Genomic DNA, 25,747 nt, shown 5'->3' on the forward strand with positions numbered 1-25,747 from the left:
ATCATAAATTTCTCACTAAAAGATATATTTTCAGTAATTATTACCTGTTATGTTTATTATTTATCAAAATTTATAATAATGCCATGCCTTTATGATAAATTGTATACCAGTAGTTACTGTAATAATACAACCTAGAATACAGGCATTTAATACTCAGAGCATTAAGGTCATTGGAAAGTAAGAAAAGTTTAAATACACATATATACATATAATAGATTGCAGTATTATCGGATGATCAATGAGAGAGTTTCAGACATACAGGTATACCACATTCAAATAACAATCTTTTGAGGAAATGGAATGAAAATAAAAGTTCAATGAGAAAAAGGGGATGTAAAATTTCTACTGTTAGTATGTTCATGCAAGTTTTAAATAGATGATTCTATAGAGAATCAATAGTATATTTATTTATTTATCTGGATACATCTAAAATAGTAGTGTTTTATTTAAATATATAAAAATTTGGCTCAGTGGATTGAATGCTAGCCTGCGAACCAAAAGGTTCCAGGTTCAATTCCCAGTCAGGGCACATGCCTGCGTTGCAAGCCAGTGTTTCTCTCCCTTCCCTTCTCCCTCACTTCCCTTTTCTCTAAAGATAAACAAAATATTTTTTAAAAATATACATTATGCAGAAAATATTAAAATTTACATGTTACTTTTGCATCTATTGAAACTTAGGATGAAAACTTTCAGATAAAATTTTCTTTGGATAAAGATGTTCTGAAATCTTACATTTCATCCTTTAGTCTATGTTGAGCCACATGATGTATCAGCCTAAAAATAAATAAACAAAGATATTAACTGAATCTGGGAATAGCTGCAACTGTCATTAACATCAGGCCTCTCTACAGATTGGTGGTGGTTCTCTATTTCAGTGAACTCTAGCTTTGAACAAGTAGGTTTTCTGTTAAGGACAAACTTGAGATAACAAATCTGAACCAGGTACTTAGTTAGGATTACTTATTATACAGTCTTTGACATTTAGTATCGGAAAAATGAGTGTTTAACACAGATGGCAAATAATGCCTATTTGTGGCATCTCACAGAACATTCTTAAATTATTCATAACTCACTTAATATCCCCATTTGTTTTCAGTTATTTAGATGATTTTTTAAATAATTTTTAAACTAAAGCTTGAAATTTGTGAATAAAGATTTTTTGATATTCTAAAGTTAGGGCAACATTTATTATCTTTGTCTTGCAAAATAAAAGTTTGCTACTCTTCTGACATTGATTGACTTCTATGAATTTAGAATCAGATAGATTAAGGTATGTATAAAAACTCACTAATTTGCCTTCTGGGGAGACTTTATTATTGTCTCAGAGGAAATGTGCTTTACTTTTATGAATTTTCCTCTTTATCTCTGCCACTTCTTTTGCTCTGAAGTCTAATTTATCTGATATTAATATACCCAATCCTCCTTTCTTTTAATTTGTGTTTATATAGTATATCTTTTTTCATCCTTTTACTTTTTACTTACTTACACCTTTATATTTAAAGTGAGTTTCTTGTAGACAGCAAGGGTGTTGTTTTTTTAATTCTGTTTGACAGTTCCTTTTAGTTGGTGTAAATGTTTGCATCATTGACATTGAATGTAATTATTGATATGTTTGGATTTAGGTCTACCTTTTTATTATTAATATTTTTCTGTTTGACTCTTTTATTTCATTGCTTCTGTTTTCTGCCTTCTATTGAGTTGCCTGAATATTTAATAGTTCATTTAATCTGTAATGTTTTTACTTGATCTCTTCATAGAGTTTGTTTTCGTAGCTGCTCTAAAAATTACAATTTACTTATGTAACTTTTCACAGTTCTACCTAAAATTAATGTTTTACCATTTCAAGGTAAATGTGCAAATCTTCCCTCCACCCGTTACCTCCCCATTTATGTTGCAATTGTCATATGTATTATACGCATATACACTGAGATCCCTAACAGATAGTGCTGTGGGTTTTACTTTCACTGTCATACATATTTTAAATAATTTAAGAGGAGAAAAATAGTTTATTATGTTTACCATTTCTTTTTTTTTTTTAAGTTCCAGGTTTTGTTTTGTTTTTTTCTGGTATCATTTCTCTTCTGCCTAAAGAACATTCTGTAGCATTTCTTTTAAAGCAAGTCTGCTTGCAGCAGATCCTTTTAGTTTTCCTTCACTGAAAATGTCCTTTTGCCTTCATTCCCTGAAATATATTTTCACTGAATATAAAACTGGGCTCTGGGTTGATGATTCTGATTCTTTTTTTTCTTTTTTCTTTCTTCCTTTTTTTTAAAAACATTTTATGCCTTCTGGCCTCCATGGCCTCTGATGAGAAATTCACAGTCATTTGAATTTTTGTTCCCCTAAATAAATGTATCATTTTTCTGAACTTTTGATGTTTCTTTTTTCCTTTAGTTTTCAGCAATTTAATTATGAAGTATCTAGGCATGAATTTCTTTGAGTTTATCCTGTTTGGGATTTGCTAAGCTACTTGAAATATAAGTTTATGTCTTTTGCCAAATTTGGGAGTTTTCAGCCATTATTAAAACATTGTTTTCAGCATGGCACATTTTTATTTTCCTTCCAAGACTAAAAACAGGAATGTTAGACATTTTGGTATTATCCCTAAAACTCTGTTTTTTATTTCAATTTCTTTTTTTCTGTAATTCAGATGGGGTAATTTTTATTTATCTATCTTCAAGTTAACTCACTCTTTCCCTTTGTCATTTCTATTCTTCTGTTGAACTCATCCCCTTTTAAAATTTTAAAATTTGGTTATTATATTTTCTCTTCTGAAATTTCCATTTTGTTATTTTTTATGTCTTCTGTTACTTTTATTTCATTTCAAGAATGTTTCATCTTTCTTCCTCAGAGCATGGCTATTATAATTGCTTTAAAGTTGTTCTGATTATTCCAACATCTGCATCATCCTGGGGTTGGTATCTATTGATTATTTTTTCCTTGCAAGTTGTTGACATTTTCATGGCTCTTTGAATGTCAGATAATTTTGGATCATATCCTGGACATTTTGAATTTTATTGAGATCTGACCCTTTTTTAAATATTATAAAAAATAGTAATTTTTTTGTTTGTCCTAGCCATGAATGGCCCAGTAAGATTTTGCAACTTCTGACTCACCTTCTGTGGGCTGTGATTTCAGTACCAATTCAGTTTTTGAAGGCTTTGCACTGCCTGTTCAGATCTGTCCTATGTGTGTACCACCCAGGACCTGTCTGGGACATGGGCAGTGAGTGGTCTGTCCTGTAGTTCGGTGCTTTTGATATGTTGTTTAGAGTCATACCCACACATGTGCATTTCAAGGTTGACCTCAGGAGTTCATAGAAACCTTTCTGTGGTATCCCTTTCTTGAGGCCCCTCCTCTCTATAATCTTGCTTATAGCCTGTGGTTTCTAAGGTCTTTCAAAATGGATGGTAAATAAACACATGAAAAGATGTACAGTATCATTAGTTATCAGGGAAGTACAAATTAAAATCACAATGAGATACCACTACACACCTGCTAGTATACTTAACATCAGTAAGACTGATTAGTTGCTCCACCATCTTGTTAGATGAGTTGCAGAGCAACTAGAACATTCATACATTGCTGGGGAATGTGAAATATACAGCCACTTTGGAAAATAGTGTGTGATCTTTGGGACTAGTGACCAGTGAATGTATAATTGTAGTTTCCTCTCTTGGAATTAAGTCTTACTTTTAAAAGACTCTGTCCTTAACTATCCCCTACCATAGGGATATATTTGTGTGAGTCAATGATCGGAGCTGGCTAGTTACAGTCCTATTACAGTTACTCTAAAAAGCAGATTAGATAACACACTATTACTGTAAACTTGGTCTTTTTATTGCTTTTAGCCAGTATTTCTTAAATTGCTACTGAAGTAAAACAATTAAGGGACAGACAAAAGAATGCTAGGACTCAAGCCTGCTGACTCTAGGGTTATAAGTAGTCTACTTCACTGCCTCTGGCATAATTAAAATGTGAGTTGGCCGTTTTTGCAATTTAGCACAGCTGTTAAGTTTTACATATGCAAAAAAAAACTTTAATTCACACTTACATTGCTCTGAAATTGTTATTTTTATGTGTTCTGCTTTCTCACTAAGACTCTAAACTCTGAAAGTATGTTTCTTATTTATAAATCTCTATAATCTTAGTATAATCTCTTACAATGAGCAGTGTACTGTGACTAATATCATAATAAAAATTGGAAAAGATTAATACATATCATGAACAGTGAATAGCATGTGTATGTCCATATGTGAACATACAAGTAAGAGTTAGCAAAAATGATTTATAAGTCAACAATGACTAAAGGTGCCTGATATCATTTGATGACTAAATATGACTGAGTAGGGATATGAAACTCAGCATCTCACCATTTCCCTGCTGGACCTAAAGTGAGTGCAAGATGCTAGAAGGTAAAGAGAAAGCCAAAAGATGGATACCTTGCTTTCTAAGGAAAAAAAAAGGTTAAGACCAACTTACTGGTCTTGTGATGGTAATAAACCTGCGTATGTTCTGGGAAGAAAAGTCTATTTGACATCTCCATATAGATGCTTAATGGGCATGTCTAATTTAATACATTCAAAACAGAAGTGTTAAATTTCCCACTGCCCCACTACACTTTCATTCCTTCAACAAGTATTTATTGAAGCACTGTTATGGGCCAGGTACTGTTCTAGTGTTTGGGATATCCATCAGTGGGCATATCAAATATCTCCACCCTTGCTTGAATTCTAGCAGGGAAAAACAGGCAGTAAATAAGAAACATAGTAAGTAAGATATTAAGTGCTGTAGAAAAAATACAAAAGTAGAAAAGAGTGAGAGGAATTACAAGTGCTGATGGGATGAGCTTGGGATATTCAAGGAAAGAAGTAAGTAGCAACTTTAAATGAGGAGGTACGAGTAAGGCTTATTGTCAAGTTTAAATTGAAGCAAAGAGCTGGAAGTGAGGGAGTCAAGGAGGGGTATCTGGAGAAAAGCATTCCAGACAAAGGAAACAGCTAGAGCAAAGTTAAGATATACCTGGTCCCTCCAGTGAACAGCAAGGAGGCCGTTGTGTCTAGTCACTGGGAGAATGTAAAAGGAGGTTAGAGAGGAAAGAGGAGTGGTGGAGGGCAAAGTATGTAGGGCTTTCAGCCACTGCAAAGACTTTGGATTTTAGCCTGAGTGAAATAGGGAGTCATTGTGCAGAGGAATAGCATCTGACTTATATTTCAATAGAATTATTCTGGCATCTCTATTGAGAAAAGAATATAGAAAGACAAGGGCAGGAACAGGAAGATCTATTTAGTGTGATTGCAGAAATCCAGCTGGAGAAAGGGTCGTGGCTTGTACCAGAGCAGCAGCAGTAGAAGTCAGGAGAAATACAAATCTTTGGGTTTTGGATATATTGGCCTGAACAACTAGAAGGATGAAAATACCATTAACCACGATGGGAGTGGGATTGTGGGTGGAGCAGGTTTAAGAAAGATGAGGATATATATTAAGTTTGCAGTATCAAAGTAGAGGTATCGAGTAGAGGGTCACTTGAATGTACAAGACTGGAGTCTGGGGAAGAGGCCTAGACTGGAGATAGAAACTTTAGAGTTGTCAGCCTGTAGATAATATTTAAAACCATACAGATACAGAATGCACCAAGGAAAGAAGTAAAGAGAAGAACAAAGAGCCTTAGGCATGTCATATCTCTTTGCATTGTTTCCTTTATCCTCTCAGTAAATGGCACTACTATCTCCCTAGTTTCTCAAACCAAAAGTCTAGAAGTTATCCTTGATTCCTTAGAAACAAATCCTTTGAACATCCAAATCTGTTTGCCTCATCTCCACTATAACCAACCTCATCCAAACCACCATTCTCTTCTAATCCACCTCCCTGCTTCCCTTTCTGCACCCCCTCCCAATCATTTTCCACCCAGCAGTCAGAATGATCTTTTAATACAGTTCAAATTACATCATGCCTCTGCTCAGAGGCTTCATTGTTCTGTGCAGCAAGGGAAACTAGAGAGTGAAGAGGCAACCAATGGAAAATATTTGCAAACCATATATCTGATAAGTGGCAAATATTCAAAATATGAAGAACTCCTACAACTCTACAACAACAAAAAACCCCAAGTAATCTGATTAGTACATGAGCAAAAGAGTTGAATAGACACTTATTTCTTCAAAGAAGATATACAAATGACCAACAAGCATATGAAAAGATGATCGGTATCATTAATCATCAGGGAAATGCAAATCAAAGCCACAGTGAGATATCTTACACCTCAGAGGATGGCCGCTATAAAAAAAAGTATCAAGTGTTGGTGAGGATGTGGAGAATTTGGAACTCTTTGCATGGCTGGTGGGAATATAAAGTAGTGCAGCCACTATGGAAAACAGTATAAAGCTGGCTTACAAAGTTAAAAATAGAATTACCATATGATTCAGCCATCCCATCAGGGTGTGTGTATATATGTATATGTGTGTGTATATATATAAACACACTGTGTTTATATATATAAATTGAAAAGATATTTGCACACTAATGTTCACTGTATCATTATTCACAATTGCCAAGACCTAAATGTCCAGTGACATATGAATGGGAAAAGAAATGCAGTATTTACATAAAATGCACTGTTATTCAGTCCCCAGAAGAAGGAAATCACATCTGATACAGGACTGTTATCTAAAATATACAAAAAACAAAAACAACCAAATCCTCTTAAGACTCAACAATAAGAAAACCACCACCAGATTTTAAAATGGACCAAAGACATTAACAGACACCTCATCAAAGAAGATATATAGATGGCAAATAAACTTGAAAAGATGGCTTTGAGCATCTGGCTCTCTGAGGGTCACTAGTGCCAAGATCTTTCCTATGACAATGTCTTCCATTAAGATTGAGTGTGTCCTCCTGAGAACTGCCTGTGCAGTGAGCCTCCAGTGTGGGAGGAAGAGTCCGACTCTCTGCTCTTCGTAGATGTTACTGCAACAAAGGTTTGCTGGTAGGATTCACTCAGCAAGGAAGTTAAGTGAGTGGCCGTGGTTGCCCTAGTCAGCTCTGTGGCCCTCTGCCAGTCAGGAGGCTATGTCGCCACAATTGGAACAAAGTTCTGTGCTTTGAACTGGAAAGTTCAGTCAACCATTGTCCTCACCACAGTAGATAAAGATAAGGAAAACAGTCAATTCAGTGACGGGAGGTGGATTCTGCTAGGAGATACTTTGCTGGCACCATGGCTGAGGAAACAGCCCTGTCAGTCCTGGAGTGGCACCAATGGTCCCTGTACTCCCTTTCCTGACCACCGTGTGGAAAAGTACTTTGACCAGGTAGACATCTCCAGTGGTTTGGATTGGTTCCTGGACCACAAAATCTTCTATTAAATCGTTAGCTGTCCTACTCTATGGATGCCTTAGAATATGACCTGCAGACAGGTGTTTATAAGATGGAGAAAGAAGAATAAATCAAAGGTGGAACGTATCAAGGAGAAGCTCTGGGTAGCCTATTACAGTGGAAAAAGAGTGATTTGTTTAGATCCTGAGAAAGGGAAAAGACTCCAAACTGTGTAGTTGACTGTTGATAAAACAAACTCATGCTGCTTCAGATGGAAGGATTACTCTGAAATGAGTGTGACCTGTGGGCAGGATGGAATGGACTCTTCTGCAGCAACCAGAAGCTGGTGGAATTTTCAAGATAATTAGCCTAGGGTGGGGGAGGGTGAGAGGAATTCCTCCCTATCCTTATTTTATAAGATAAGTAACAGGCTGCTTTTTCTACTAGAAGAAACTTTGAGGACAAAAAATTCTGGAGTGAAATTTCAATCTAGTTACAAAAAATGAGGCAGTGATATTATAACAGTTAAATTTTCATTTACTATTTTTAAAATGTGGAGATTTTAAATAAGAAGCAGTAGGTGAGTTTGATACCATACTATAAGGCCTTCTGCAAAGGTACTGTAAGAATGTCAAGAACCATTCAGCTGTCAACCAGCCTCTTGATTCTCTGCAAATTTCTGGTGGCCAGGGAGAGAGGGGAGAGACTCTGTTCTTTATTCTGCATTCCATACTTACCATAACTAAAGCGTCAAACAAACTAATAAATAGTAATCTGGTAATGACTTGTTAAAAAAAAGAACATGCTCTACATTGTATGTCATTAGGGAAACACAAATTAAAACAATGAGTTCCCGCAGCATACCTATCAGAATGACTAAAATCTGGAATGGGAATGCTGAACAATGGCAAATTCTGGCAAAGATGTTGAGCAGCAGAAGTCTCATTCATTGTGGGAATGCAAAAAGGTATAGCCACTTTGGAAAACATTTTGGTTGCTTCTTATAAAACTAACATACTTTTACTACATAATTCAGCAGTTGAGCTTCTTGGCATTTCTTGACCCAAAGGAGTTGAAAACTTATATCCACACAAAAACCTGCACATAGATGCTTACATTAACTTTATTCATAATTGCTAAAACATGGAAGCAACCAGTATATCCCTCAGTAGGTGACTAAATAAATAAACCCTGGTACCTCCAAACAATGGCCTGTTACTCAGCACTTAAATGAGCTGTCAGGCCATAAAAAGACATGGAGAAACCTTAAATTCCTATTACTAAATGAAAGAAATCAATGAGAAAAAGTTAAATACTGTATGATTTCAACTATACGACATTCTGGAAAAGACAAAACCATATGAACTATATGAAAAACTATATGAAAATAGTAAAAAGGTTAGTGGTCTGCAAGGGTTGGGGGTGGGAGGGATGACTAGTCAGAGCACAGAGAATTTTCAGGGCAGTGGAGCTCCTCTGTAAAGTACTATAATGGTGGAAACATGGCATTATACATTTGTTCAAAACTCATAGAATATACAGCAACAAGAGTGAACCCTAATATAAACATTAGATTTTAGGTAGTAATGATGTATCTTTGTAGGTTCATCAGCTGTAACAAAAATATATTCTAGTGGCGGTGGTGATTGAGACTATGCATGTGTGGAGCAGCGGGTATATGGGAAATCTCTGAACCTTCTGCCTCAGTTTTTCTGTGAACCTAAAATTGACCTAAAATAAAGTCTCTTTCAAAAACTCAAGTGACAGGAGTGATAAGCTACCAGGCTTTATAAGAACAAATGTGTGGGCTTATACAGGTGTAAATATAGTGAAGGAGGCTAACCATGGATGCTTATTTCCCTTTTTGCTTGCTTCCCTCTTCCATTAAACACGTTTTTGAAAGGCTTTGTTGTGTCTCTCCCCACGCCCGCCCTGCCCGCCCTTTGTGTAGTTGTACCACTCTATGTAGAGCCTTTTTTCCCTCTGTCTCTTTCTACCTTCTTAATAAAGGAGGAGGAGAGTTAGAATAATAGACACTTAATGCTTGTCATGAATATCCTTGACATCTTTAAGATAACATTTACCTTTCATGTTTTTTCTATCAAAGAGCTTAACCTCTCTGTGCCTCACTTCTGTAAAATGGGTGAAATAGTAATTAATGCCTATCTCTTACAGTTGTAAATATTAAATATTAATACACATAAAGCTTGTAGGACATGTTTGGCATATAGAGCTGTTACCATTTATTGCTATTGTTATTAACTGATGTGTTCATGATATTCATAACTGTTTATCCTGTCAATCAGGTATATTTCCTTTATGTATATTCATTTTCCTGTATATGCCTTTAACCTTCTTTCTTAGTCTCCAATGTAATTCAAGAACCTTCTCCAATTTCAAACAGTTCAATGAAATGAAAATTTATACATGCAGAGATGTCAGATTTAGTTTCCTTGGTCTTTTTGCGAGTAGAATCCTGAGAGTAAACTTATTGTTCCCTTCATGTTACAGGTGGTATGCAAGATTATAATTATGTATGGGCCAACTGTTTTGAAATCACATTAGAACTGTCTTGTTGCAAATACCCACCTCCTTCGCAGCTTCGACAAGAATGGGAGAATAATCGTGAGTCTTTGATCACATTGATTGAAAAGGTAAAAGTAGCAGACTGTAAGATTTGGAAGGTTGGGATATGGAAATAATGGATTAAATATGGGGGAAATTCAGTTGCATATAAATAACAGTTTCAACTAGATACCTTTTATCTATTTTTATTATTTAAATTTGTAGATTATCTTTAGAAACTATTATGTTAGAATCTATTAGAACATTTTCCAGTTGTGCCTCCTTGCCCTCCTCCCCAGCTCTTTACTCTTGAGGGCTTCCTTTGACTGTCATAGAACACTTTTGTAAACTGAAATAATTAGCCAAATCTGTACTGCCGGTTCTTACAAAATCATGTGATCATATTTGCTAGAGAGCCTTTATCACTATATACACCATGAACATAATTTTTTAAAGTCATATTTTTTATGCTATTACAGTTTTCCCAATTTTTCACTCTTTGTCGCCCTCCACCCAGCCCCTACCCCACTCCCTTAGGCAAGCCTTACACCATTGTCCATGTCCTTGGGCCATGCATTATATATGTTCTTTGGCTACTCTATTCTTTATGCTGTACTTTACATACCTATGACTATTCTGTAACTACCAATTTGTACTTCTTAATCTGTTCACTTTTCTCACCCATCCCCTCAACCCCTGACACCCTTTCCACCTGGCAACCATCAAAATGTTCTCTGTATCTATTATTCTATTTCTGTTCTGCTTGTTTGTTTATTTTTTTTTAGATTCAATTGTTGATAGATATGTATTTATTGCAATTTTTTTCATATTTTTGATCTTCTTAAAGAAGACCATTTAACATTTCATATAATACTGGTTTTGGTGGCAATGTACTCCTGTAGCTTTTTCTTATCTGGGAAGCTCTTTGCCTGTCCTTTGATTCTGAATGATAGCTTTGGTGTGTAGAGTAATCTTGGTTATAGGTCCTTGCTTTTCATCACTTTGAATATTTCTTACCAACCCCTTTCTAGCCTGCAAAGTTTCTTTTGAGAAATCACCTGACAGTTTTATGGGGGCTCCCTTGTAGGTAACTAATTTCCTTTCTCTTGCTGCTTTTAAGATTCCCTTTTGTGTTTAAACTTTGGCCTTTTAATTATGATGTGTCTTGGTGTGGACCTCTTTGGGTTCATCTTGTTTGGGACTCTCTGTGCTTCATGGACTTCTATGTCTATTTTCTTCATGAATATTGGTACACTTGAAGTTGTCCTAGAAGCTCTTTACATTATCCTCATTGTTTTTGGATTCTTTTTTCTTCTTGCTGTCCCAATTGGTTGTTTTTTCTTCCTTATGTTCCAAATTTCTGATTTGATTCTTGGATTTATCCATTCCACTGTTGATTCCCTGTAAATTGTTCTTCATTTCATTTAGTGTATCCTTCGTTTCTGACTGGATCTTTTTTATGCTGTTGAGGTCCTCACTAAGTTCCTTGAGCATCCTTATAACCAGTGTTTTGGACTCTGTGTCTAGTAGATTGCTTACCTTTATTTTCTTTAGTTCTTTTTATGGAGTTTTCTGTTTTTTCATTTGGGTCATGTTTCTTTGTCTCCTCATTTTGGTAGCCTCCCTGTGTTTTTTTGTTTTTTTGTTTGTTTTGTTTTAATGTATTAGGTACAGCTGCTACGTCTCCCAGGCTTGGTAGTGTGGCTTAATGTAGTAAGTGTCCTGTAGGGTCCAGTGGCACCGCCTCCCCTATTACCCAAGCTAGGTACTCAGAGTGCACCAACTGTGTGGGCTGTGTATACCCTCCACTTATAGTTGAACCTTGAGCTTTTGGCACGTCCAAGGTCAGCCACAGCCTGTGTTCTGTTCAAGGTGATACAGCATAAGCTACAAAGTGACCTACTGATGGCTGCTACTTGTCTTGGGCTTGGAGGTTCCCAGGAGAGGCCAAGATGTGAACCAAGGCTGATTGCTACTAGTGCCAGGCCTGAGGCCACTTAGTGGGAGGTACACGGCTTGCTGAAGCCAGATGCTGCTTGTTTGAGGGAATTTAGGAAAATCAGAAGCATGGACCAAGACAAGCCATTCGTATGAAAAGCCACTGGAAACAGCTTGTCCTGGAAGTTGAGTAGGGCAGGATTTTAGGGAATTACCAGAGTGGGGCAAACAGTGTAAGCTAGGTTGATGAAGTCTCAGATATGGCACTTGCCTGCTGCTCTGTGTGGGGAGGGCTCAGAAAAGGAACAGTGGCCTCTACCAGCACTTCTGTTGGGGAGAAAACTGCCACCCAGCTCTGGCCGTGATGCTGGACAATTCAGTTCCTACCCATATGTCTCTGCTGCTTTTTAATCTGCGACCCCAATGCTGGAGCTCAGAGAAAATGAGTCTGAATAAGTTTGTGTGCCAGCCCTTTAAGAACTGCTTGGGATTCCAGCAGTTTCTCTCTTCCTCAGTCTCAATCCCCACTGGTTTTTACAGTCAGAAGTTATGGAGATTTATCATCCTGGCACTGGAACCCTGAGCTGGGGTGCCTGGTTGGACTGGGACCCCTCACTCCTGTGGTATCCCTCCTGATTTTTATCCACCACACGTGGGTGTGGGACCATCCCATTCTACATCTCTACCCCTCCAACCAGTCTTGATGTGGTTTCTTCTTTAATTCTGTAGCTGTAGAACTTCCATTCAGCTCAGTTTCTGATGGTTCTGAATGATGGTTCTTCTGTAGTTTAGTTGTAATTCTGATATGGTTGTACAGGGAGGTAAGCCACATTTGCCTGTGTCTCCATCTTGACCAGAAGCCCTTGGGATATAAGCCCAAACATAAGTTTAATTTAAATATCAGACAGGCTCATACACTATGGTATATACCAGAAGTTATTACTTATCCCATCTTGAGAAAGTTAGAAGTTTGGTTTGGAGGACAAAAAATTTCTAAAACACATTGCCAGTGTAAATTTCAGACACATAGGACTTAAGTTTAAGGGTTTAATGTTTTTTGTCCATAGTTTACTTACCTTGGAGAGATTGAAAAATATTTCAGGGAGATAGAGGAATCACCTTATTTTTTAATGAATTCTATTTCAATGTTGAGATGGTACACTCTCTTACCTTTCAAACTGATTGTCTCTGAGTAGTCTGATGTAATTCTTGGTTTTTTAGGTCCACATCGGAGTTACAGGATTTGTGAAAGATTCGGTATCGGGATCTGGCTTAGAGAATGCAACCATCTCAGTGGCTGGTATTAATCATAATATCACAACAGGCAGATTTGGTGATTTCCACAGATTACTTGTTCCTGGAACTTACAACATTACGGCAGTTTTAACAGGGTAAGAATTTACATTAGACTCTTCAAATGCCAAACCTTTGCTTATATCTAAGCTAGAAATACAGTCTAGGAAATGTTATTTATTGCGGGAGGGGTTTTTTTGGGGTTTTTGGGTTTTTTTCTGATTTTTTCCCCCTCTTTCGTAATGAGAAAATACTATTGTGGAGTCTTGTCATATAGTCTAATAGTAAAACTGAATAGGAGGCATAATTGTAAATTTGGGAGGAAAGAGAATTTTAAAAGCTTAAAAAGATGGTCAGCTGTGTAAAGCATTGCTTCAAGGCTGATTGAATACCAGAGTACATTGTTTCTGTAAAAGATATTTTGAAGAGCTGTCTTTATTATTAGCTTTCTAATATATGAAATGGGTGGTTTCTCACCTCACCTGGACACCGTCCTATAGGATCACTTTGCTAAGGATTTAGCTGATAACCTTTAATTTAATTTTTAACTTTCCTATTTAGATTAGTTGAAATGTCAGTTTGATAAGGCACTGCAAAGAGCTGGGTAATTTATCCCTTGTTTGAGCATTGTAGCAATGGTTACAGTGGGTGAATGACCTCTATTTTTCATTGTTTTCTCTCTGCTTTTAATGACATTTTTTATATGCATTCTAATATGTGGAACATGGGAAGATGATAAGAGAAGTAGTTCTTTAAAGACTTTAGAGATTCTCTATGAGATAATATGCTAAAAATCTTGAATTTACACATTTATGTTTATTTAGTTGAGTTTTGTTAGACCACTGAGTCCTAGAGTATGAAAAGTATTATATTATATAAAACATTGTATGTTTTAATTTAACTCCACACGATTTAGTTTTTCCATTTTTTTTCAGGTATATGCCACTGACTATTAATAATATAATAGTGAAAGAAGGACCAGCTACAAAGGTGAATTTTTCCCTTCGGCCAACTGTGACTTCTGTAATCCCTGACACAACCGAGGCTGTAGTAACTGCTAGCACAGTTGCTGTACTTAACCCTTCTCCTGCAACGCAATCCTCCCACCAGCCTATTCAGCCAAAGGACTTCCGCCACCACCACTTTCCTGACATGGAAATCTTTTTGAGAAGGTTTGCCAATGAATATCCTAACATCACCCGGCTTTATTCACTGGGAAAATCAGTGGAGTCAAGAGAGCTTTATGTAATGGAGATATCTGATAATCCAGGTGTCCATGAACCAGGTAATTCATGTGGTCTTACACATAATTTCAGTAGGGCCTCTTAGATCTATGTACTATAGTACTACTATGTTTCATCTGAAAGGTCACCTATTGTATATATAACTGGAACAAAGAAAATGTAACCAATCTTGCCAGAAAAGAAGAAAATTCACTTAATAATTCATATTAGGCATAGTATTTAACATCCTATGTAGATTCTTTCTGCTAATAATTTTCTTATAGTATTTGGCATATATACATGCTTTGAGCCTGCTGAGACATATATATGAGTAAGGAAGTTGCTTAATGCTTTTTTTGTTTTGCTTCTATTATTGGAATAAATCTTTTCTTAAATTTTTGGCTCAGTGTCTTTGTATATGTTGGGGGGAAAGCAGACAGACTTCTGCTTCTGATAAATGGAAAGGAAAAAAAAGTCTTGTATGTAATTATTTTGTTTTCAGGTGAACCAGAATTTAAGTACATTGGAAACATGCATGGAAACGAAGTGGTTGGGAGAGAACTGCTATTGAACCTGATTGAATACCTTTGTAAGAACTTTGGAACAGACCCTGAAGTTACAGATTTAGTTCGTAGCACTAGAATTCACCTTATGCCATCCATGAATCCTGATGGGTATGAAAAGGCCCAGGAAGGTAAAGCATGGCTGTTTAATGCTTAATCATTTTGATTATTATATGGTGTGATTGTTTGGGGGTAGAAGAGAATTGGAACTGGTCATTTCCCACAAATTTCTTCCTATTTTATTCTTATAATTTATAATTTACTTCTAGCTATTGTATTCTTGTAAGACCAGTTTGTTCAATAATATATGATCAAGTTTATAATTAATGGAGTTCTCTACTTTGGTAATTGCTCTTATTTACTAAAAATAGATAAAGTGGTAAAAATCCTGTTTGCTAGCACAGGAGTCCCCCTCGGATCAGTCATGCCCACTCAACATTCTGACCATGTCCTTGTATGTGGACTGTCGACAATTGAGCAATACTTTTAATTTGTATAGTTGGATTTTTTCCCCCTAAAGTATGACCAGAGGACAGAAACAAACAAACAAAAAAAAAAGGTTTTACCTCTCTGTTCAAAAGATTTGGAAGAGATTTTTAAAATGTATAATTTTAAAAAGATGTGAATTTTAATCATAGTGTGATTGATTATAGTGAAGCCTGGTGTCTTCACACTTACCTTTGAGGTAAGATATCTAAAGCAGTATGTGTTGGATCAAAATGTAAGTGAAACATGGCTTAAATTTGAATCCTTTATCATATAGGAGATTCAATAAGTGTAATTGGCAGAAACAACAGCAACAACTTTGACTTGAACCGAAATTTCCCAGACCAGTTCGTTCAGATCACAGATCCTACCCAACCAGAAACTATTGCTGTAATGAGCTGGATGAAGACCTTTCCATTTGTACTGTCAGCAAACCTTCATGGAGGTAATAGCAGCTTGGTATTCTACTAATTAATTATTATTGAGAGCATTTGAAAATCCTGGTGGAATTTTGTCTGTTTATAGTCTTAGGCTATCTTAAAATGGGTATCCTGTTACTGCTTTTATGGCAGACAATGATAAATTTCCCTTTCATTACTTTTTAAGCCAGTTTTCTGTTTTGCCTCTCCCTCTCCCATCTCTCCCCTACCCCACAGTCCTCCCTGCCATGGATTCTTCTTTCTTCCTCTCCCTCAGCTTTCCCTCTCTCTCTCTTTTTTTCTCTCTCTCACTTAGTTCTTCAAGTGTTTTATATTTATCCCTCTCACTGGGAATTTGATAACATGCTTGTTGTCATTTATAAAAATTGAACACTAACAGCTCTAAATGTTTAGTCCTATTTCTCCCTAAAGCTTAATAAACTCTTTTATATAGGTCTAAATTTTGACATTTTCTTACCTATTACTTGCCACATATATTTAACTTCAGCACAATGACCTCATTCTCATGTAGTATCTGAGTTTATACACTTCCGTGTGATTCAGCAGGAATTGATCAGTTGAATAGGATGAGAGGTCAAGATGAAAAATTATCACAATGTCCAACTAGGGTTATATGAATAAGAGTAACAGTGTCAATACCCAAAGAACTGAAAAGCTAGCTCTGAATAGGCTCGTATATGAATGTTCATAGTAGCATTATTTATAGTAATCACAAAGGATAAACAACCCAAATATCCATCAGCTGATGATTGGATAAATCAAATGTGGTATACCATTATGGTTGAATATTATTTGGACATGAAAGGAATGAAGTATGCACATAGATGAACTGTGAAAACATGCTGAGTTAGATAGAAGCCAGTCATAAGAAACTGTATATTGTATGATTACTTTTGTTTTTAAATTACAGGATCATTTGTTTTCAAAGAATAATCCCAGATACTTAATTCATTAAAGCAATTTTCCACCCCCAGCACTCAGGCTTTTAAAATGATCACTAAGTATACACCTAAAGATTATCACTGCTTTGTGAACTGTAAATTTGTTTGAAGATTTGTGTCCAATTTATAATATAATACAATTTGTAAGGGAGAGTTTTAAAAAAGATAACCTACATATATACAGTTAATTTTCCTCAAAAGAACTTCTTAGAAATATAGTATAACCATTTAAGAAGCACAAAAGAGTCCACTCTAGTTCAAATTTCAAAGATTTTCTTGAAACCCACTATAAATTCTGGCTCAAGACCATACCCAAATTGACAGCAGCACAAGATTTGATTGTAATACTCTACCTCTTAAAAAAAGAGCACACTTGGTTATACATGGCTTTTAACCTTGAGCTACAGCTATGCTACAAATCCCACCCCCACCCCAACCTAAGGTCAGTCAGGTGGAGATAACGTACATTCTCTGAGCACTGTTTTGAGTCCTTGGCTCGCCAGCTCTGATGGAGATCATGAAGGCGTTCAGAAGTCTACATGCTTACATTCAGGGCAGGATGGACTTTACAAATTCCATGTTCCTCCATCAATGATAGGCCACAAAGCCCAAAGTATGCATGCAAAGCATCTCTAGAGTTGCCCCCACCCAAAAAGAATAACAGGTGTCTACAGGTTTAGTTGGTCTTCCGTGATAACCATTTTGTTTCCTCATTATACACCACCTCTTTATCTTGTTCCATTCTTTTTCTGAAAAAACTTGTACTTTACCCATGAGACACAGTGATGCAATGCCACAAAAAGTGGACCCTCCATAAGATTCGAGTCCAGCTCCCTGTGGCAACCCACTGTCATAGGACATATTCTTCTAATATAGTTGATGGCTTTTTTTATGTCCATGCGAAACCGGTGGTTCAACACATAGCAAATACAGGAAGTGCAGTATACAAATCACATGTCGTTTTCACTGCCTTCAGGTACTGCACAAAAACTTCGATCTTCCAGCTGAAGGGCTCTCAAGCCTGCTAAGCAAGCTTCTTTATTTACTCGGCTTAGGTCGTCTCCAAGAATAACTAAACATGAAAGGCCAGTGGGTCATTGCTATGTGGCCGCTGTCATAAGAATGAGCTCTTCTAGGATTCTTTGATGGATTGAATGGAATACCCAGGTATGAAGAGCCTCAGAAACCACAGTGATTTAGATTTGATCCTCACTGTCTTCTGTGGGAAGGACCTGCAGGGAGTATCCTCTTTGCTTGCCATATCTAAGGAATCCAACATATCCAGCCCAGAGAGTGCAAAAAATGCAATTGTCAGCCTCAGTGGTTGCTTTTCACATAAAGAGCTTGTTATGCTTCATTCTGAGATCCATTCCAGAATGTTGTTTAGTTGAGCATGGTTATCCCATTTCCACATTCTAGTAATTCCTATGACTGGTATGGATAAATGAATACTTCAAATTGTCTGGTCTAAAATCTTACAGCAGAGCCCTGTGAGACATTCTTTAACTTTTTTAATGGAGATTCTAAAAGAGGATTAAGGCTTAAAGCCCTAAGGCAGTCGTCCTAAGGCACTTGGGACACTCAAACATTCTAAAGACGTTTTTGATTGTCACAAATTGGGAAGGTTGCTTCATCTAGTTGGTAAAGGCCAGGGATGCTGCTAACTGTCCTAGGATGCACAGCTCAACCCCATTAAATAAAGAGGTATCTGGCACAAAATGTCAATAGGGCTGAGGTTGAGAAACCATGCTTTAAAGTCATATTATTATCTGTTTATAAGTGTTTTTTAATGATCTGTTTTTCATTTTACTTGCTCCTGGGTATGAAGACAAATACCAGAAATCAGTCGCCTGATGATACACTATTTTAAAATTTTGCATATTTAATTATTAAATACTTCAAAAAGTCTAGCATTTTCAATTCATAGTGTTACAGAAACAAACCCCTGCCCCTGGGGGTCTTGTTACTCAATGGTGGTTCTTTGCCTGCCGCTGATATGAACTGTGGCTCTCAGTGACAGAGTATGGTAAAAAGGAAAGGAACTATTTATCCACAAGTTATACAGATTTAGAGTAATGGCAGAATGTCACTGTTAAATCTCAAAGTTCCTTTAAAATACCCACAAATACACACACACAGTCCTGCCTCCCCTTGCCAAACAAGGCCAGCCAGGTATACTGTATCTCAGGAAAAGGAAATAGAAGTCTGTAGCTTGGCTAGGCTCGCATTCTTAATCTAAAACTGCATCATGGCAAGCTGGGGAATCCTTCTGCATCCTTTGAAACCATTAAGAGAGAGGGTTCCACATGGCTGCTACATCTTGCTTTCCTGTTTCCTAAGCCACATGATCAAGCACCCATGTGGCTGCCGTACCTAGGTTTGTGTATTACATTCTTTATGAAATATTCAGAATAGGCAAATCCCCAGAGATAGAAAGTTGTGGATAATGGTGGGAGAGAATGGGGAGTGACTGCTAATGGGTACAGTTTGGGGGGGGGGGTGATGAACAGTTCTATAATTAGATAGCAGTGAAGAAGATTGTACAACTCTGTGAATATACTAAATAACATCGACTTATAAACTTTAAATGGATGAATTGTATGGTATGCGAATTATATCTCAGTAAAGTTTTTTTTTTTAAGTGAAGGTATTAACAACAGGGGCAAAGGGAGAGAAATGTAATGTCAACATTTGTTGGAATATTCGAAGAAGTACCACAACTGAGACTTGGTGGCATGTAGGTTAACCTAATGCCATCCTAAAATGTCATTCCATTTTAGAATGACAGTATATACTTAGGATATTTAGATTTAAGAAGTAAATTGAGATTCTCTAAAAATTGCTTTGAAAGCTTGCCTGTAGAAAAAAAAAATACTTCCACAGTTGGTAATCATGGATGATTTTCAAAGACCCAAATAGGAATTACGAAGTTACAGCCTGGTTGGCAAAATAATTTTTAAAAATATTTTATGTATTTTATACCATGTTTGATAGAAAATATTTTTTTATATTGAGCTGTTAAAAATATTTTCAGAATATATCACATAGCATGTTGGCTAAATCTGAAAACTTACCTATTAGTTATATTCCAGTGAAAAAAATTACAAATTTATACATGTGGTATACATGTGGCATGGTGGGAGATTCATCTTCAATCATGTAGACATGTTTCTTTCCATGGCATATTTTGTTTTCTTATCTTAAGTCTTTAAGTGGTTTTTGGACTATTGGCAAAGAAATTCAAAAGAAGATTTCGCTTTAGAAGGATATTGAAAGAAGATAGAGAAAAGTAATGTTCCTTTTTGTAAATTTTGATACTAATTTTTTGAGATGAAATTCATAAAACATAAAATTAACCATGTTAAGGGAGCAGTTCAGTAATATTTTTAGTGTATTCACAATATTGTGCAATCACCATCTCTGTCCATTTCCACAGTGTTTTTCTCTCCTCACCCATTCCCCCGCTTCCCGTGAGCCCTGGCAATCACCAGTGTTCTGGCTCTGTGGACTTGCCTATTTTGGATATTTCACAGAAATGGAATCATACAATATGTGACCTTTTTTTGTCTGTCTTCTTTCATTTTGCATAATGTTTTCAAGGTTTGTTTGTATTTGTAGCATGTATTATTACTTCATTCCTTTTTATGGCTGAATAAGGTTCCATCACATGCATATAACACAATTTGTTTACTTTTCTATTTACAGATAATTTAGGCTGTTTCTGCGTTTTTAGTATTATGATTAATAGTGCTGCAAACATTGGCATACATTATCTATTTGAATCCCTGTTTTCAGTTCTTTTGGGTAATTTTATGTTTGGTTTTTCAAGGAACTGCCAAACTAATTTTCAGAGTAACTAAACTATTTTACATTCCAATCAGCCTGTGTAAGACTTCCAGTTTCTCCACATCCTCACCAATGCTTATTATTATTATTTATTTTATTATAGCCATTCTAGTGGGTGAAAAGTGGTATCTCATTATGGTTTTGATTTGAATTTCCCTGTTAACTAAATATGTTGAACACCTTGTGTGCTTGTTGGCCATTTGTGTATCTTTTTCTTTGAGATGTATTTGTTCAAATTTTTTGCCTATTTTTAATTGTTTCTGTTTTTTGTCTTTGTTGACTTGTAATAGTTCTTTATATAGTCTGGTTTCTATAACCTTAATCAGATTGCTGATTTGAAAATATTTTCTCTCGTTCTATGGACTATATTTTGACTTTCTTTATAATGACCTTTGATACACAAAAGTTCTTAATTATGATGAAGTCAAATTTATTTTTTCTTTTATTACTTATGTTTCTGTTTTGATATTAATTATCTTTTAAACAGTTTAAAAATAAACTGTTTCATAGAAGTATTTTGAGTCTTTCATGACCTTTCTTTTGGCCTTCAAAAATTAGCCATTTGAAAGACAATACTGAGTAGGAGTTGATGTTGATTTTTTTTTGTTTGCATTTATTTATTTATTATTATTGTTGTTCTATTACAGTTGTCCCAGTTTTCCCCTGTTGCTCTCCCCTGCCCCACCCACTCCTTGGTTTGAATTTTTAGATATGGGTCATAGGTCCAGGCTGAAGTTAAATATTTTTAAGAAGTTTGTTTCAGAAGACAAGTTAAAGTACACTTATTGTTGGTACGACTATTTGGGCGGAATAGAATAAGCATGGTTCTTCATACTTGCTTCTTGAAGAACTTTTTTTTAGATATATAAATGTTTGCTGGTATTTGTTATCATAGGATTACTTCATCTGAGTTTAAGTTGAATATGTTCCTTCACTTCCATTCTCATGAAGTGGCATGTTAAAAAGAAAAAAAAAGAGCAAAGCTGAATGGCTGAGTAGAGGCAGGATAAATGGACAATGGACAAAAGAAAACAAGGTGACAAATAAGAAAAAAAGGGATTCCATCCTGTGTCAGAGGAGTGGGCATGTGCAGCTCTGGGCTGTTGTCTGAGAAGCGCCCTAACTGCTTTATGCCCTGTGGGGAGCATGAGAGGAGTTGATATCCTTTATACATGTCTTAAAGCATCATTTTATTTACCTTAGGTTATGAAAAATCATATGACGTTACTCCAGTTGACTAATTTTTAATATGAGCATAAGATATTTTTAGCATTTTTTTTTTCTGAGTGTAGGTCAGGTCTGGCTCTGCTTTCCATATATAACCCATTTAACCTCTCTGTTTTAGACTCCACATCTGCAAAATGAGATGAGTCCCTTCTTTTTTTCTGGGTTTTTTTTTTTTTTTGGCTTTTTATTAAAGGTGTTACAAAAGAGGTTTAGTCAAAAAGATGAAAGTCCATGTCATCATCAGACTCCGCAGATTTTTCTCTCTTTGCTTCCATTTCTTCTCAGCTGAGGCAGCAGTGGTGGAGGGACAGGACCTCTTGCTGCTGCAGTGTTAGCTGTTGGGGCAGGTCCATCCACCCCTAACATTGCTGATGAAGCTCCCAGTGTTGCCATTGGCCAGAGCCTTTGCAAACAAGCCTGGCCAGAAAGGTTCAACATTTACATTAGCTGCTTTAATGAGGGCAATGATCTTATCCTCCGTGACTGTCACCTCGTTGTTGTGCAGGATGAGGGCCAAGATGAGGGCCGAGGGCAAAGCAGATGCAGGTGAGCTCTTAGTACAAGGCCATGGCCTGGATGAGTGCTGGGCGAGAGCTGCCGGGGAGCCTGAAAGTGAGGGCCTTACACCGATGCAGCCTTAGCATCCTCAGGAGGGCCAGTGCCTACTGGCAGCTGAGGAAAGAAGCCAAGTTATTTTAAGATTGATGGCCTTATAAATGTCTGGATTTTGCTGAAAAAGTATCAAACTTTGCTCAATTTTTCTCATCCTAAGTATTATAAAAATAAAATTGTTTAAATTAAGCCTATTTTCTTCTAGTTTCAGCTCTGTTATGTAAATTATACCTATAAGTTCAGGTAAATTCCCAAGATCTTTCCAGTTAAACTTTATGTGTCATGCATAATATTTAATATTTTACTTAATCTATTTTGATTTTCTTTTAAGGAAATGAGCAACGTTTCCATTTCAATAGAAGAAATTAGCTTTGGAAAATTGTATTGGTTTCCTGTCTCTGACAGTATTGTGAAAAGCTTACTATGTTAATGATTCATTCATCTGGAAACAGATAACATGATACATTTTCCTCTTTTCCCTTGTAGGTTCTTTAGTAGTTAACTACCCTTTTGATGATGATGAACAAGGGCTTGCCACATACAGTAAATCACCAGATGATGCTGTGTTTCAACAAATAGCTCTTTCTTATTCCAAGGTAGGCTTATGCTTAAACATAGCATGCTATACAACTAATTCTGTCATTTAAAAAAAAATGCAATGAAACAAAGTCCTGCAAGACTCAAGTCAGGTGCTTTCTTCTCTTAGAAGGTTAAGGCTTTCACGATTCCTTTTAGTCAACCTTATTAATTTTTCTTCTGTTTCCCACTTCATGTTTGAACATAGTGAATGTTTTTCCCTATTAGCCTTTAAGCTCAGGTACTGTCTTTCCATCTGTGGTTTTTAGCACAGTACCTGGAACATATGCATACTAGTTTATTTCATTTGACAAGCACTTAAGTTATAAAACTAGTAAAGTAGTCTAAAATGAGGTTGGACAAACTCCAGCTCTGGGGCCAAATCCAGCCTACCACCTGTTTTTTCAAATAAGGTTTTATTGACACACAGCCATATCGATTCATTTACATATAGTCTATGACTACTTTCTGTTTCAACATTTGAAAATGAGTCAGTTTAATTCACAATATTAATTAACTAAAAAAGAAAAATGCTGCACTCATATGGGCTCAGATATTTAAAAAATAAAAATAGAAAGAAAGAAACAGGAAGAAATGAAGGAGAGTTGATAGAACTCAGGAAAGGAGTAGAAGAAAAAGACAAAATTATCTCCAAAAGAAGGAATAGATTACAAGAGTTAAAGGCCTTATACTTCCCAGTTTCGAACTTACTACAAAGCTATGATAATTAAAGTACTGTGATACTGGGTGTACATGTAGATCAATAAAATAGAACTGAGAGTCCAGAAATAAACTCTTACATTAATGGTCATTGGTTTTTTTTTTTCTTTTTTATAATGGGCACCAAGACAATTTAATGGGGAAAGAACAATATTTTCAACAAATGGTGATGGGAAAACTGAGTGTTCACATGCGAAAGAATGAATTTTGATCCCTTCCTCACAACATACCCAAAAAGTATTTCAAAATGGATCATAGACCTAAATGTAAAAGCTAAAAGTGTAAAACTTTTTTTAAAAAATAGAGGAATAAATTTTATGAACTTGAGTTAGACCACAGCTTCCTAGATATGACATCAAGAGCACAATAAGTAGATACATTGGACATCATCAGAATTAAAATTTTTTGGCTGCAAAGGCTACTTTATTAGTTTCTTAGGGCCACTGTAACAAAGTTCACAAACTGGGTAGCCTAAGACAACAAAGATATATTGCCTTACAGTTTTAGAGACTAGAAGTCCAAAATCATTCATGTGCTGCAATATAAATGAACCTTGAAAACCTTATGCTAAGTGAAAGAAGCTAGCCATTAGAGACCACATTTTGTATGATTACACTTGTATAAGTTCAGAATAGGCAAATCCATAGAGAAAGAAAATGGGTGGGTGGTTGCTTAGGGCTTGAGCAGCAAGGAGGGATGGGGAAGAGGTTGAGTGAAACTGGGGATTGCTAACAGATACGGGTTTCTTTTAGGGTGACTAAATGTCCTAAAATTTACTGTGGTGCTGGTCACATAATTCACTGAATATACCAAAAACCACTAAGTTGTATATACACTTTAAATGGGTGACTTGTGTGGTATGTGAGTTATGTCTAAAACAGATTTTGAGAACCTAAAGAAGAGTAAGAGGGGTGGGGCAACCATTCTCAGTTCATATATAGGCCAAAAAAAGTCTAAAAGTTATGTATCAGAATATTAAACCTGATGACCTCTAGATTTCTTCTTTCTGCTTGCCTGGATTCTCTGATTTTTTAAAAATTTCTATTGCATTTTAAGTGTAGTGAAATTCAATGAATTCTATTAAGTAGAATTATACGAGTGTTAATTTTCTTATTTTGATAATTATACTATGGTTATATAAGATGCTAACATTAGGGAAAGCCAGACGAAGGGTATACAAAACTCTGTAGAATTTATGCAACTTTTCTGCAAGTCTAAAATTGGTTCAAAAGAAGAGAAGAAGTAAAGTGAATAGTCTCTATTTGTCTCTGTATATTATTGTTTTCTCATGCCTGTTTCTTGACGACATCTGCCTACATTGTTTTATGTGGTAGTGCCCCCTCAAGGTTACGAAATCTGTTTTTTTTTTTATTTTCTTGACCACAGAGTCTGACACTATTATCTTCTCCACTTGATTTCTTTTTCATTGTGTAGTAGAGAGCTCTGCTTTTTTCTTGCTTATTGGCTCAATACCATGTCTTTTACTTTTTTCCCCCTTTCATAATATGTCCTTTGCCATTTTTACTGTCTTGGCAGCTACATCCAGTTTCTTTACCTGTCACCACTAGGTCAATGTCTCTTTAAAAAATTGTTTCATATAATGAAAGTTACTGTGAAAAGATTAGAAAATATAGGAAAACAAAAAGGAAAAAGAAACCTAGAGGTCATCAGTTATTTAACCTCTTGGTATATAACGTTTAGACTCTTTATGTATGGCCTGAGACTGGACCCTACATTCTCACCTTCAGTCTTCTGTTATCAAAATGTTTGCTTTTAAAATGTTAATTAGATTTTTAAAAAAATTACCAAAGTAGAGCAGTGAGAAATAAGGGAGATAGTAAAATGCACATGGTAAAATGAAACTGCCACAACCTTTTCAGTGCTCATTATCTCTCACTTGGATGTTTTTTGGTAGGACTCTGATGCTTGTCCCCGGCTTTGGTCCATTTTTAACATTATTAGCAAAGTAAACTTCCTAGAGCCATGAATATATCACATATCACCCT

General features: G+C 36.0%; 1 protein-coding gene and 2 pseudogenes across 2 annotated transcripts in view; 2 read left to right on the plus strand and 1 right to left on the minus strand.

Annotated features, from left to right (window-relative positions):
- CPD (carboxypeptidase D) overlaps nucleotides 1-25,747 on the plus strand; it is a 71,203-nt gene that overhangs the window by 19,258 nt on the left and 26,198 nt on the right. For both annotated transcript variants that reach the window (XM_054573264.1, XM_054573265.1), the window contains exons 3-8: nucleotides 9,823-9,965; nucleotides 13,036-13,205; nucleotides 14,043-14,392; nucleotides 14,833-15,024; nucleotides 15,657-15,824; nucleotides 22,932-23,041. In XM_054573264.1, the coding sequence (XP_054429239.1) occupies nucleotides 9,823-9,965; nucleotides 13,036-13,205; nucleotides 14,043-14,392; nucleotides 14,833-15,024; nucleotides 15,657-15,824; nucleotides 22,932-23,041 (1,133 nt within the window). The remainder of the gene's footprint in view (nucleotides 1-9,822; nucleotides 9,966-13,035; nucleotides 13,206-14,042; nucleotides 14,393-14,832; nucleotides 15,025-15,656; nucleotides 15,825-22,931; nucleotides 23,042-25,747) is intronic.
- LOC129070331 (regucalcin-like) lies at nucleotides 6,859-7,880 on the plus strand (annotated as a pseudogene).
- LOC129070170 (geranylgeranyl transferase type-1 subunit beta-like) lies at nucleotides 16,303-22,599 on the minus strand (annotated as a pseudogene).

The sequence above is a fragment of the Pteronotus mesoamericanus genome, unplaced genomic scaffold, assembly GCF_021234165.1.
Source record: "Pteronotus mesoamericanus isolate MK-2021 breed Mesoamerican mustached bat unplaced genomic scaffold, CSHL_Meso_final contig_246, whole genome shotgun sequence".
Classification (NCBI taxonomy): domain Eukaryota; kingdom Metazoa; phylum Chordata; class Mammalia; order Chiroptera; family Mormoopidae; genus Pteronotus; species Pteronotus mesoamericanus.